At 42.1% G+C, this 13515-nt stretch overlaps 1 protein-coding gene across 1 annotated transcript in view; it reads right to left on the bottom strand.

The window, feature by feature from the left end:
- Positions 1 to 12978, bottom strand: part of LOC102818569 (nuclear receptor-binding factor 2-like) — a 17997-nt gene extending 5019 nt beyond the window's left edge. Inside the window, exon 1 of the mRNA XM_006835810.1 lies at positions 12894 to 12978. Within this exon, the coding sequence (XP_006835873.1) occupies positions 12894 to 12978 (85 nt within the window). The remainder of the gene's footprint in view (positions 1 to 12893) is intronic.
- Positions 12979 to 13515: the final 537 nt, after the last annotated feature.

Below are 13515 nucleotides of genomic sequence, written 5' to 3'. Positions count from 1 at the left end.
GAACCGACAGTCTAGGGCAGGAGTGGGAAACCTTTTTTCTGCCAAAATTTATAACCTCATTCACAAGTCTCATAAAACTATCAGCTTAAAAATCAGTCTGGAAAAAAAAAAAAAAAATCAGTCTGCTATATTTGGTCAGAGATTTAATGAACTCACTCCTCATCAGGATGTAAGGAGCTCTGGTGGCGTAGTGGTTATGAATCGGGCTGCGAACTACATGGTCAGCAGTTGGAAACCACCAGCTGTTCTGTGGGAGAAAGTGATGCTTTCTGCTCCCATAAAGATTTACAGCCTTGGAAACCCTGTAAAGGATTGCTATGAGTCGGAACCAACTCACCAGCACTAAATAACAACAACAGCATGATGCCTGGAGTTCTGGTGCGGCACTGTGGTATAAAGCATCCGCTGGGCTGCAAGGTTGGTTTGAACTCCACTCCCAGCCACTCCCGGGAAACCCTAATACAGGGTCCCTACAAGCTGGAATCGACTTGACAGCACTTAAACACACAACAACAACAACGTGATGGCTGGGACTGCAGCTGCCTTGGCAGGTTCTGGCATTCCCTACCCCTGTCTGAAAGGTCAGTAGTATCTACCTTGCTACCTTGTAAGTGCAAGGCAAAAACACAGCAATAGTAGAGTTCAGAGCGAACAGAGAAATGAAACTGCTCTCCAGTTTTACACTCAATATTTCTTAAAAACAATAGTCACCGGGGCAGAGAAACTAGAGGAGTGGGAATGAAATGCTCAGAACTAATTAAAGAGAATGTTGGCATATTGTGAAAACTGCAACTAGCATCCGTGCGCTCTATGTATGTTGTTGTTGTTAAGTGCCGTCGAGTCAATTCCGACCCATAGCGACCCTGTGTAGGGTTTTCAAGGAGTAAGTGGTGGGCTTGAACTGCTGATCTTGTGGTTCAAATGACTTTGCAGTCTGGTGCATTAACCCACAGCTCCGCTCTATGTATGTTGTTGTTGTTAAGTACGGTGGAGTCGGATCTGACTCATAGTGACCCTGTACAGGGCTTCCGAGGCTGCAAATCTTTACAGGAGCAGAAAGCCTCATCTTTCTCCTGCGGAACAGCAACTGGCAAATGGGAACCTACTGTGCTGTGCAAACTATCACTGAAAACACAATAAAAAAATACTCACCAGCAGCCTTTTTGTGACAGGAAATTGCCTCTTCGTATTTCCCTGCAGCTAACAAACGGTCTGCTCGTCTGCTCTGTTGATGGGCCTAGGAGACAAACATTCCTAAGTTCTGCTGCATTACAGAATGATACGACTCACAATATTTTTAGGAAGATAAATAATGCTGTTTATTGCCACACACCAACCCTCCATCACAGCTACGTCTGTAATTGGAGGCAATTAATGGGTACAGCCAAGACCCATAGTATAAGCAGTCCCGGACTTAACATGGACCATTCTGATGATGCTGTCACAAGGCAGCTCTGACTGAAGTCAGATACCTGTTTTTTTTCTTTTTTAAGTTTTCATTGCCTTTTATTTTCATTCAGTATCTCTTCCTCTGATCTTCATTTGCTTTGGGGCATAGGAAACATTACATATAAACCTACACATATCTAACTAAAAGCCAAATCCTTTGCCATTGAGTTGATTTCATCCAGACTCTACAATCCTACAGGACAGAGTAGACCTGTACTCCGGGGTTTCCAAGGCTGTCAGCTTGCCACGGAGCACAGCTGGTGGGTTCAAATCGCCCACCTTTTAGGGTTAGCAGTTGAGTGTATCACCAGTGCACCATTAGGGCTCTGCCTTTTTTCCCTTAAACTTAGTATTATCAAATGAGTGAAGATTTACAGAGCAGATCATCAGTTCTATAGTCAATACACCATACACTTTGTTTCACCTCAAGGACTGGAATCCCCTCCATGCAACAACAGTTACCCGACCTCCTCCAAGTAGTACTTATTCTCATTTCAACCTTTTTGAACTTTGTCCTTAGGTAAATGCTGTTCTTTTGATCTTGAATCCTTGACCATTCCATTCCATGGTGGACATACCTTATCAGTGGTGATGTTCTTCTCTATAGACCTCTCTATCTCTTGACTGAAAATTGGACTTACATAAGGGTGAGTTCCATTCCAGACCCCAAGGGTGGCCAGGGTCTCTTATAATCTTGAGTTTTGTGTCACATTTTCTCCCACTCTATCTAGGAAGATGATTGTCAGATGATGCCAAGTCAGTTGTGACACACAGAAATCACATGTACAACAGAACGAAACACCATCCAGTCTGTGCCGTTATATTATTTCTTTGAGGGTCCTTCCTCTCTTGTTGACCCTCTATTTTACCACCACTACTCGTTTATCTCAAGGAGCTCTGGTGTAGCGTAGTGGTTATGAATCGGGCTGCGAACCACAAGGTCAGCAGTTCGAAACTACCAGCTGTTCTGCGGAAGAAAGATGAAGCATTCTGCTCCCGTAAAGATTTACAGCCTCAGAAACCCTGTGAGTCGGAACCGACTCCACGGCACATTACCACCACCACCACCATTCCTCTATCAGTTTGCTGTACTGTGGTGGCTCGCATGCTTCTATGGTTCTGGAAGCTGTGCCACCAGTGTTTTAAATGACAGTAGGGTCACCCATGGTGGACATACTTCAGATGAGCTTCCAGACAGACAGACTATGAGAAGGAGACATAGACTACTTCCGCATACTTAGAGAAACTTTATGAACAGCAGTGGAACTCTGTTAGACAGCAGAAGAGTACTGAATTCTGAAATAAGACGAAGAGCACCAGAATGTTGTCAAATATAGTGTCGAAAGATCAGCCCCTCAGGTTAGAAGGCACTCAATATATGACTGGGGAAGATCTGCCGCTTCACAGTCCTGCTGAATCTAAGAATATTGAAAATTGTCAAAAACGAAATGGAATGCATAAACATCGATATCCTAGGCATTGACATTGTTAAGTGCTGTCAAGTTGGTTCTGACTCATAGTGACCCTACATAGGGTCTCTGAGGACCTGCTGGTGGGTTTGAACCACCAACCTTGTGGCTCAAACTGACCTTGCAGTCCAGCGCATTATCCCACAGCACCACACCAAGACTCCATTCAAGGCATTAGTGAGCTAAAATGGATTTGTGTTGGTTACTTTAAATCTGGTAACCACATGGTTTACATTACCAGGAATACAAATCAAAGAGGAATGGTGTTGCATTCATTATCAAAAATAAAATTTCTAGATCTTTAAGTACAATGCTGTCTGTAATAGGATGGAAGTGAAGAATTTACCAACTTCTTCAGTCTAAAATTGATCAAACATACAATAAAGATGTATTGATAATTAATTACTAGTAATTACAGATAATTACTGGCAAAAGTTGGAAACAAAGAGGAAGGATAAATCATTGGAAAATATGGCCTTGGTGATAGAAATGATGCTGGATATTGCATGATAGAATTTTATAAGACCAATGACTTGTTCATTGCAAATACTTTTTTAAAACAACATAAAAGACAACTATAAAAATGGACTTCACCAGGTGGAGTGCAAAGAAATTTGACTACAGCTATGGAAAGAGACAGTGGGAAAGCCCCCCCACCTCATCAGTCAAAACAAGATCAGGGGCTCACCTGTAAGTTCAGGCTGAAGCTGAAGAAAATTATAACAAATCCAGAAGAGTCAAAATATGGCCTTGAACATATACCATGTGAATTTAGAGATCTCAAGAATAGATTTGAGGACTCAGACACTAATGACCGAAGACCAGAAGAGTTGTGTGATGACATTAAGAACATCACACAGGAACAAAACAAAAAGTCATTAAGAAGACAAAAAAGAAAAAGACCAAAATGGGTGTCAGTAGAGACTCTGATACATGCTCACCAACATAGAGATGCCAAAGCAAATGGGAGAAATGAGGAGGTAAAAGAGCTGAATAGAAAATATCAGAGGGCAACTCGAGAATACAAAGTCAAATATTATACTCAAATGTGCAGACAGAGCTGGAGTTAGGAAATCAAAAGAAAACAACACATTCAGCATTTATCAAGATGAAGGAACTGAAGAAAAAAATTCATGCAGTAACTTGCAAGATTTAAGGATTCTCTGGGCAAAATATTGAATGATGCAGAAAGCATCAAAAGATGATGGAAGGAATACAAAGTCACTGTACCAAAAAGAAGTGGTCAATGTTTAAACATATTAAGAGGTAGCATATGATCACGAGCCAGTGATACCAAAGGAAGAAGTCCAAGGCACACTGAAGGCACTGGTAAAGAACCAGGCTCTGGGAATTGATGGACTACAAATGGAAATCTTTCAAAAACCTGATGTGGCTCTAGAGACACTCACTCTTCTATGCTAAGAAATTTGGATGACTGCTACCTGGTCACCTGATTGGAGAAGAACCATAATTGCACCCATTTCACAAAAGTGGTGACCCAAAGGAATGCAGAAATTATCGGGCGTATCATTAATATCTCACGCAAGTAAAATTTTGCAAAAGGTAAGTCAAAAACAGCTATAACAGTACACTGACAGAGAACTTTGAAAGGTTCAGAAAAGGATGTGGAAAAAGGGATATCACTGCTGATGTCAGATGGATCTTGGCTGAAAGCAGAGAATACCAGAAAGGTGTCTGCCTGTGCTTTACTGACTACGCAAAGGCTTTCAACTGTGTGGATCAAGACAAGCTAAGGACAACACTGCAGAAAATGAGCATTCCAAACACTTAACTGTGCTTATGAGGAACCTGTACACAGACCAAGAGGCAGTTGTTTGAACAGAACAAGGGAACCCTGAATGGCTTAAAATCAGGAAAAGTGTGTGCTTGGGTTGCATTCTTACACCATACTTTTTCAATCTGGCTGAGTACATAATATGAGAAGTTGGATTACATGAAGAAAAATGTGGCATCAAGACTCATTACCAACCTGTGATATGCAGATGACATAATCTTGCTTGCTGAAAGAGAAGAGGACTTAAAATACTTACTGATGAAACTTAAGAAACTTACTGATGAAGCCTTCAGTATGGGTTGCACCTCAATGAAAGGAAACAAAAATCCTTATCACTGCACCAATAAATGATATATAGATAAATGGAGAAAAGACTGAAGTTGTCAGAGTCTTCATTTAGCTCAGATCAACCATCAGCACTCATGAAAGCAGCAGTAAAGAAATCAAACAACGTATTGCATTAGGCAAATCTGCTACACAAGACCTCTTTAAAGTGTTGAAGAGCACAGATGTCAATATGAGGGCTAAGGTGAGCCTGACCCAAGCCACAGTATTTGCAATAACCTCATATGCATGTGAAACTTGTACAATGAATAAAGATGACCAAAGAATTGATACCTTTGACTTTTGCTGTTAGAGGAGAATATTAAAAGTACCATGGACTGCCAAAAGAACAAACAAATCTGTGCTGCAAGTAGACCCAGAAGCCTTTTTAGAAGCCAGGACGGTGAGACTTTGCCACGCACACGTCAAGGAGGAATCAGTCCCTGAAAAAGGACATCATGCTTGGTAAAGTGGAGCAGTAGAGGTGGGAAACAACAAAGGGGATCTGAGGAGCAGAGCACAGGACTGGAAGAAAGACCATAAAGGCACCCTAAAAGATATGAAAAAAAGAAAACTCACTTCAGGTACTTGTACGCTTAAAAAAAATGGTTAAAATAAGAAACATTTTGTTATATTTTACAAAACAAACAGATTACAACTCCTGGCAACCCCATGTGTGTCAGAGAATTGTGCTCTGTAGGGATTTCAATGGCTGGTTTTTCAGAAGTTAGATCACCAGACTTCCTTTCGAAGCAAGCCTAGGTAGACTCAAATCACCATTAACCTTTTACATTGCAGCTGAGCAGGCACCAAGCGTTTAATCATCCAAGGACTCCATTTATATGTACAGAAATATGTGTATTCAGTCAATGGTCTATTTATTTCGTGTACTTTCATCTATCCAATCTCTAGGACACTTTGAGCAGCAAGATGCTACTCCTGCTTAAGTAAAAATGAAAGCACAATAGTATGAAATGTTCTGAAACCTTTTTAAATAGGAAAACAACTTTAGTAAGTAATGCTGCAGACAACTGACTTTCTGCATACTCTGTACAAATTCCTCCCTCCCTGGCCACTCCTTTTCAGAAACAGCCAAGCCTTTCCACAGGCCCACTGCTTTCGGTGAACTACTCCTCCCAGGCAGTCCACTTGCTTACTGTGCAAGCTGTCATATTCTGATATGACATGGTCCCCTGGACACATAAAGGTTCCTTTCTTCCAAATTTCCCAACTTAGGATCACAGAGTATGTCAGCGAAGTTTCGAGAACTAATGTGACACTCAGGACCTAGCCAGGTGGAAAGCAGATCTGCAGTGAGGCGTGTGAGCAGTCAAGCCTGGAGAGGCAGATTCTCTAGACAACTGAGAATTCTGACCTCATCAGGGACTCCAGTCCCAGAACTTCACAGGCTATCTGCATTGTATGCCTGCCCTTCCAGCACTTTTCTTTGGATGCCAATTAATTACTCCTTTGTGCTTAAATTAATTTGAAGTTGGTTTCTAAAACCTACCAACAAATATCCTAGCAATTACAACTAAGCAGATTCCCTCATTGTTGAGTACTTCCTACTTTTACAAAGTATTTTAAAAATACAAGTTCGATAATTGTCTTCATTCCAAAAAGAAAATAATACTTTCTATTTATTTAAATGTCTTTGGAGAAAGCAATATGGAAAGATGAAGAGAAAGGAACATCAGAGTATGAAACAAATACCAAAAGGAGGGTGTATGAAAATCTAAGCTACTCCTGATCTTCAGTAGTGAACAAAGGAAAGCTTCCCGAACACCTTCCTTCCCTTCACCCCAGAAAGTTTCCTTTAGACAAGAAGCAGCATGGACTCCTGCTGTGGTACTGTAGGTTCAGCAATGGACTGCTAACCACAAAGTCGGCAGTTCAAATCCAGCAGCCATCTCAGAAACTCTATATAGTGCTGCTATCAGTCAGAACCAACTGGACAGCACTTTAATAACAATAGTGTTTTCTAATAATAAGTACTAAATTGACTGCCACACCAACTAAGATAACACAATCATAGTGAAAATGGTCCAAATGTTAGACCACAAGGACTTTTTCACAAACGGAATCATCTATTCCCACAGGCAGCTCTACCAGTTTCTTTTCTCTAACTCAATTTTCCAATTTAGCTTGCACCTTTTCAGAATTGCCACCATCTGCTTAGAATCCAGTAAAGTCGTGATGGTGTGCCGTGGAGTTGGCTCTAACTCATAGTGACTCTGCACAGGGTTTTTGAGGCTGCAAATCTTTACAGGTGCAAAAAGCCCCATTTTTCTCCCACAGAATGGCTGCTAGTTTCGAACAGCTGACCCTGAGGTTAGCAGCCCGACTCTTAATCACTATACTACCGGAATTCCTTATCTAGTATGTTGTAGTTATTGTTAAGTGACCCTGTATAGGGTTTCCAAGGAACGGCTGGTGAGTGTGAGCCCCTGACCTCGCAGTACACAGCTTATTAACCCACAGCACCACACCAGGACTCAGAATCTACTATGTTGTTGTTAAAAGCTGTCGAGTTGATTCTGACCCATTAGCAACCCTGTATAGGGTTTCCAAGGAGCATCTGGTGAGCTTGAACCACTGACCTTGCAGTTCAAACATCTTTGCAGTCTGACGCATTAGCCAAAATCACAGGTTGTAACCTACTTCTATGTTGTGAAATCAACTGAGTAACAAGAAGCATTTTTAAAACTCTGATTAAATTTTTAGAGTGCATCACCTACTGCAGTTTTATTTTCTCTTGGTAAAATTTACAAAGGGTCCCTGCTTTGTGCAAGCCAAGAGGCACCTTGTAGAGCTACATTAATGTACACAGATGTATAAGGGAGCTCCAAATAAAGTTTACAGAAAATTCAATTATCTTTCAATTCCACTTTCCCATGAACTTTCTAAAGCCCTGTGTGTATGTGTGTGCGTTGGTCATTATGTAAGAAATTCTAATTGTGGATCAGACTAAAGACAAAAGAGTAAGCACTGATCTAATAGAAAAGTCAATTAATATATTAACTTTGGTGAAGAGGAAAGCAAAATAAATTTTTAAATCTCTATGGAGCCCAGTTCTACTCTGACACACATGGGGTTGCCATGAGGCAGAGTTGGTGGACAAAAAGTAACAGTGAAAAGGTGGCAGGATTAAGATCCCAGCACAGTTGCGGTTGAAGGGTTTTTGGAGTTGCAAATCTAGTAGGAAGTGGAGAGTGGAGGATGGGATGTTAGATGCTGAGATTATGTACAGATTAAGACAAAACGAAACAGTAAAATTCTTTATTTGAACAACTATGTATTTAGAATACAAATTATGTCCCACACACCTAACATACAGGAAAAAAAAAAGCAAACATTGATCTAACAGGTCAAGGTTAAATTTAGAAAACTACTTTCAAATTCCAAGGTACCAAGGTAGCACAGTGGTTAAGTGCTCAACTGCTAACAAAAAGGCTGGTGGGTCCAACCCACCAGTAGCACTGGGAGAAATATGTGGCAGTAGGCTTAAGCAATGCTACATCGATTCACAGCGCCTTGGAAACCTTAAAGGGAAGTCTACTCTGGACTCCACGGCACATAACAACAACGACACCACTCTGGACTGCAAAGTCATTTGAACTGTGAGGTCAGCAGTTCAAGCTCACCAGCTGCTCCTCAGAAACCCTATACAGGGTCTATGCGTCAGAACTGACCTACCCGCAATTAACTACTGTGTCTTAAAGAGTGGCTATGTGTAGAATGACTTTACCACAGGGGGTATGGTTTTCAAACAACACGGCTGCTATTTTGCATTTCAATGTCTTCATCTGTAAAATGGGAATAACTGATCATTTGTTGTTGTTGTTAGGTGGCATCGAGTCAGTATCAGTACCGACTCATAGTGACCCTATGCACAACAGAATGAAACACTGCCTGATCCTGGGCCAACCTCACTAATTGCTCATAGGGCTGGTAAAAATACAAAATAAGATAATACAGGAGGGTAAATCAAAAAGCATTTCTACAAAATCACAGAAACCTTAAACAAACATGAAAATGTGAAACTATTGTTTCTCCACAGACCGTCCTCCATCTAGGTCTATACACTTCTGAGAGTGCTGGCACTACAGGATAAGCACTGGACTGCTAATCGTAAGGTTGGTTGTTCAAACCCCCCCAATACCTCCTTAGAAACTACACAGAAGATTGCTATGAGTCAGAATTGACTCGACAGCATTTAACAACAAACTGTACACTTAAAAGAGATTTATATGACTCATTTTATTCCAATATTTACTTTACTGGGATGACCTGGAGCAGAACCCAAAACAATCCTGAGGTATGCCTGTAATATGAGCTACTACAAGGCCCATCCTTGGACCATAATATGATTCCTTTTCCTAAAAGCGAAGCTTTTTTAAAGCCAGAAGCTTCATTAACAGCCTCATGCAATGAAAGAACTGACTACTCTAGGGGGAAGTTCAGTTATTGAGCAACTATTTTCTCAGTATTCTCAATGGCCAAACACATGAAATACAACAGGCAGTCACATGGTCCCTGTCCTTTAAGAGTTTGTAATCTAGGTAAGCAAAGCATGAGCAACAGTCACATATAAATTACAGTCTGACATCACTTCCCAAGTTGGCAGCAAACAAGTCAGAGAGGGAGAAATTATCCCACACAGATATGACCTTTGCTAACATCACGTATATTAGCAAAATTAAGTGTATGGTAAAGAAAATGTCTAACTATACACTAAGTAATTCTGTTATAATTTTCCATAGAAATTTCCCATAATTGGCAAAAAGAAAAACTGATGAGAAAAGAATCACATTGAAATAACAATGATTTTTTAATGAGTACAACAAAGATGATCAGTCACTGCTAGAAATAGGTTGTGATACATGATGTTTTATTTATGACTTAGGCAATTACTTAATTTCTGTTTATTCATCTGTATAAGTAAGAGGCTGTTCTTATAAATTCCAAGGATATTCTGATTATGCAGGATTCTACATCTAAGTGTATTGTAGTAAATAAGTCCTCAATATGATGAATTTGAAAAAACTTGCATATACTACTTGAATTTTCACAGACACTGGTTGAATCATAGCACTGGAAACTAGTTCTCATGTTGAATCAAGTGGACAATAATTTGAATACCTGCTGACATAAAAGAACGTGAGTCTTCAGAAACCTCAGTCTTCTAAAATTCTGGGTGACAACAATTCAGGGGCCTGTCGTCAGTACTTAGCAACAGAGTTAAAGTTGATCAAGTAAATGTTAATCTCTCTTCTATCGTCATATTCCTCTTCATATTCCAATAAACAGGTCTGGCAGAAGTCAGATCTTTTAACTCTGACATGGTTTAAGAATTCAAGGTGGTCCACATCAATTTTATGGTTAAATTATGGAATTATGTAGCCTGCTTAACAGGGATCTTTTTAAAATTCTCCTTCTAGGAAAATATTCTTGCCATCTTTGAACCATTTCTCCATCTACAGCTGGAACTCAGTGTCAGTCTTCTCATAATCTACCACACACTTGTACAACATTTAGCTTTGGTGCTGTGGCTTAATGCGCTGGACTGCAAGGTCGGTTTGAATTGCAAGGCCAGAGGTTCAAGTTCACCAGTCGCTCCTTGGAAACCCTACACAGGGTCACTACTCCTTTTCGTAAATGAGAAGCTCTTTTAAAGCCACAAGTTTCATTCGATCAGTCTCAGGTGATGAAAGAACTGACCGCTCTAGAAAGAAGTTCAGTTATTCAGCAACTATTTTCTCAGCAATTCTTAAGGGCCAAACACATGATATACAACAGGCAGTCACGTGGTCCCTGTCCTTTAAGAGTCTGTAATCTAGGTAAACAAAGCATGAGTTGGAATTGACTCGATGGCACTTAATAACAACAGCATAATGTAACGTGGGGTCCTGGTGAGGCACTGAAGGATATAAGTGCTCCACTACCAGCTTGGTTTGAACGGCAATGTTAGTGGTTCAAACTCACCAGTCACTGTTCGGAAACCCTATACAGGGTCAATATGTTGGAACTAACTCTCGGCACTTAAAAACAATACTGTGACCTGGAGTCCTGGTGTGGCGCTATAAGATTGCTTGATTGCAAGTTTGGTTTGACCTGAAAGGTCAGTACTTCAAATTCATCAGCTGCTCCTCAGATATCCTGTACAGTGACTGAGAGTCAGAACCAACTCAAAGGCACCTAACAACATACTACAACCTGCACTCGAACAAAGGGAAGCCAGGTGGAAATGAACCAAGGGTTATTTTGCAAAGACACTTGGACTTTGAAGCAGTTTGTAAACTAATTATTTTTAATAATGTGAATTTTCAGTATGAAACTGTCACCTTAAAAACAAAAACTGCAAGAAACTTCCCTGATGTCTAAATACTTACAACTCTTGTCCAATGTTTTCTTAAGTGTACAACAACTTTTATCAATAGTGGGAGAGCGTTTGAAAGGGCTGCTCAAAGTTACTAACCACATAACCTAGCACCAGTCATTTGTGATAAACAGCTTTAGGTCTTAAAATTTCAGGTTTAAAGCTCAACAAGTCCTTTATTTTGCTGGTGAGATTTCAAATTAAGGCCTTACAGTTTAGTTATAATACTAGTTAATTCTTACTGTACTGTGTGCCAATTGTACCAGGTTCTATTCTAAGGACTTTACACCTATTTACTTCTTTAAGCCTTACAACAAGTTTAATAGAAACCTGAAACGTAGTGAGGTCAAATAACATGTCCAAGGTCATACAGCCAGTGAGTGGAAACCCAGAATTCAAATCCAAGTATTCTGACTCCAGAATCTGTGCTTTCAAAACTGTGGGTTCCACTTCTGTCAGGAGTTGAACCCACACCTAGCTCTTCCAAGACACTAGAGTTCAGAGTTCCAATCAGAGAAAATATATATATTTTTTCCACTCCCAAACCTACGGAGTCCCAGTGAGGGACTGGATAAGCACTAGACTGCTAACAGCAAGGTCGGCGGTTCAAACCCACCAGCCACTTCTTGGAAGTCCTATACAGGGTCGCTATGAGTCAGAACTGACCGACAGCATTGACAAGCCCTAAGAATATGAAAACCTCTGTGACTTCTGTCTGCAACCTTTAAGCAATCTGACCTTTCTGTAACAGCATCCAAAATGGGTATGGGACCCAAAGCTGCAGCGGCCTCTCTGTGTGTTTTAATTGCAACACTTGAAATGAGTAAAAACATTGTAATAAAAGAATGACCTATTAACACATTTTTTTTCTTTCTTTTTTCTAGAAAGGCAAACATCTCTCCTACTTTCATGATGCCTAAATAAGTTAAAAACAAGGGTAACCCCCTTCCCCCAACTAATGCCATCTGAATGTTTGCTAGAAATGGGTGAAGAGAAAAAGACGGGGGGCAAAGCGAGATACATTCCAAATCTCCAAGCGAGGAGGCTCAGACTCAGGACCCCCATTAGAAATTAACACCAGTATTACACACTATTTCTGCCCGAGCCGTTTGCTCTCCAGGTGGCAAGGAGACGGCTACGTGGCGGCTGGAGGCATGCCCCTGGCCTGTCTCGAAGGTGGCGGCCTCAGCTGGTGACCTGCCCTCGCCCGGGGCCCTGCGGCAGAGAGCGCCCAGAGGCGGAGGAAAGTGCAACAAGGGAGCTTCCCGATGGTCTCCGAAAGGAGGGGAAAGGGACAAAGTCTGGGGCGACTTGCCCCGACTCGCTGAGAGCCACTGTCTGCTTGTTGCCTCTCTGCCTCTGGGGCCGTCAGTGCCAAACCCGCCTCCAGGCCTCGAGGGTCAGCCCGCACCGGATCGTACTCCTGAGGCAAAGGTGCCGAAGGACGGACGTGATCATCTGTGGGTCACTCACTCACCAGGTTGAGGGGTCCTTCCATTACTTCCATAGACCCCGGGGTAAGCGGAGGCCCGAGGAAGGGGTGCGGCAGCGCCCGGGTTCATGGAGGGGAGCAGCACGGGAGAGCGACGCAGCAGCGGTGCAGTCCCTCTCTGCGCCCCGGGAGCCAGCGGTGGGCGCAGAGGGAGCAACAACCGCACCACTTCCTCCTCCGGCGCCTCGCTGCGGGCCGGCCCCCTGCGCCGCACCGCGGCCACGCACGGCGTCGTGGCGTCACACGCGCGGGTACACGGAGGGAGTGAGGACGAGAAGTGGGTGGGATTCAAGGAAGGCGGGGCTCCGACTGACATACTTTTTCGTGATCGAACTTTCCTCTCGCGAGAGGCGTATCTTAAGCTTTTAGAAATCTATTTTGATGTCCTGCTGCGGCGCTGTAGGTTAATGCGATGGATTGCAGGGTCTTTTGGAACCAAAAAGTCCGTGGTTCAAACTCACCAGTCGCCCCTCAGAAACCCTGTACAGGGTTGCTTTGGGTTGGAACCGACTCGACGGCACTTCACAACAGTCTGATGTCACGTGAGCGAATGCAGGCATATTGGTAACTTAAATAGGTGGCTGTTGCTTTCTTTTCTTTCCTCCCA

The sequence above is a fragment of the Chrysochloris asiatica genome, unplaced genomic scaffold (genome assembly GCF_000296735.1).
Source record: "Chrysochloris asiatica unplaced genomic scaffold, ChrAsi1.0 scaffold00020, whole genome shotgun sequence".
Classification (NCBI taxonomy): domain Eukaryota; kingdom Metazoa; phylum Chordata; class Mammalia; order Afrosoricida; family Chrysochloridae; genus Chrysochloris; species Chrysochloris asiatica.
This window is presented reverse-complemented; position numbering and strand designations above follow the sequence as displayed.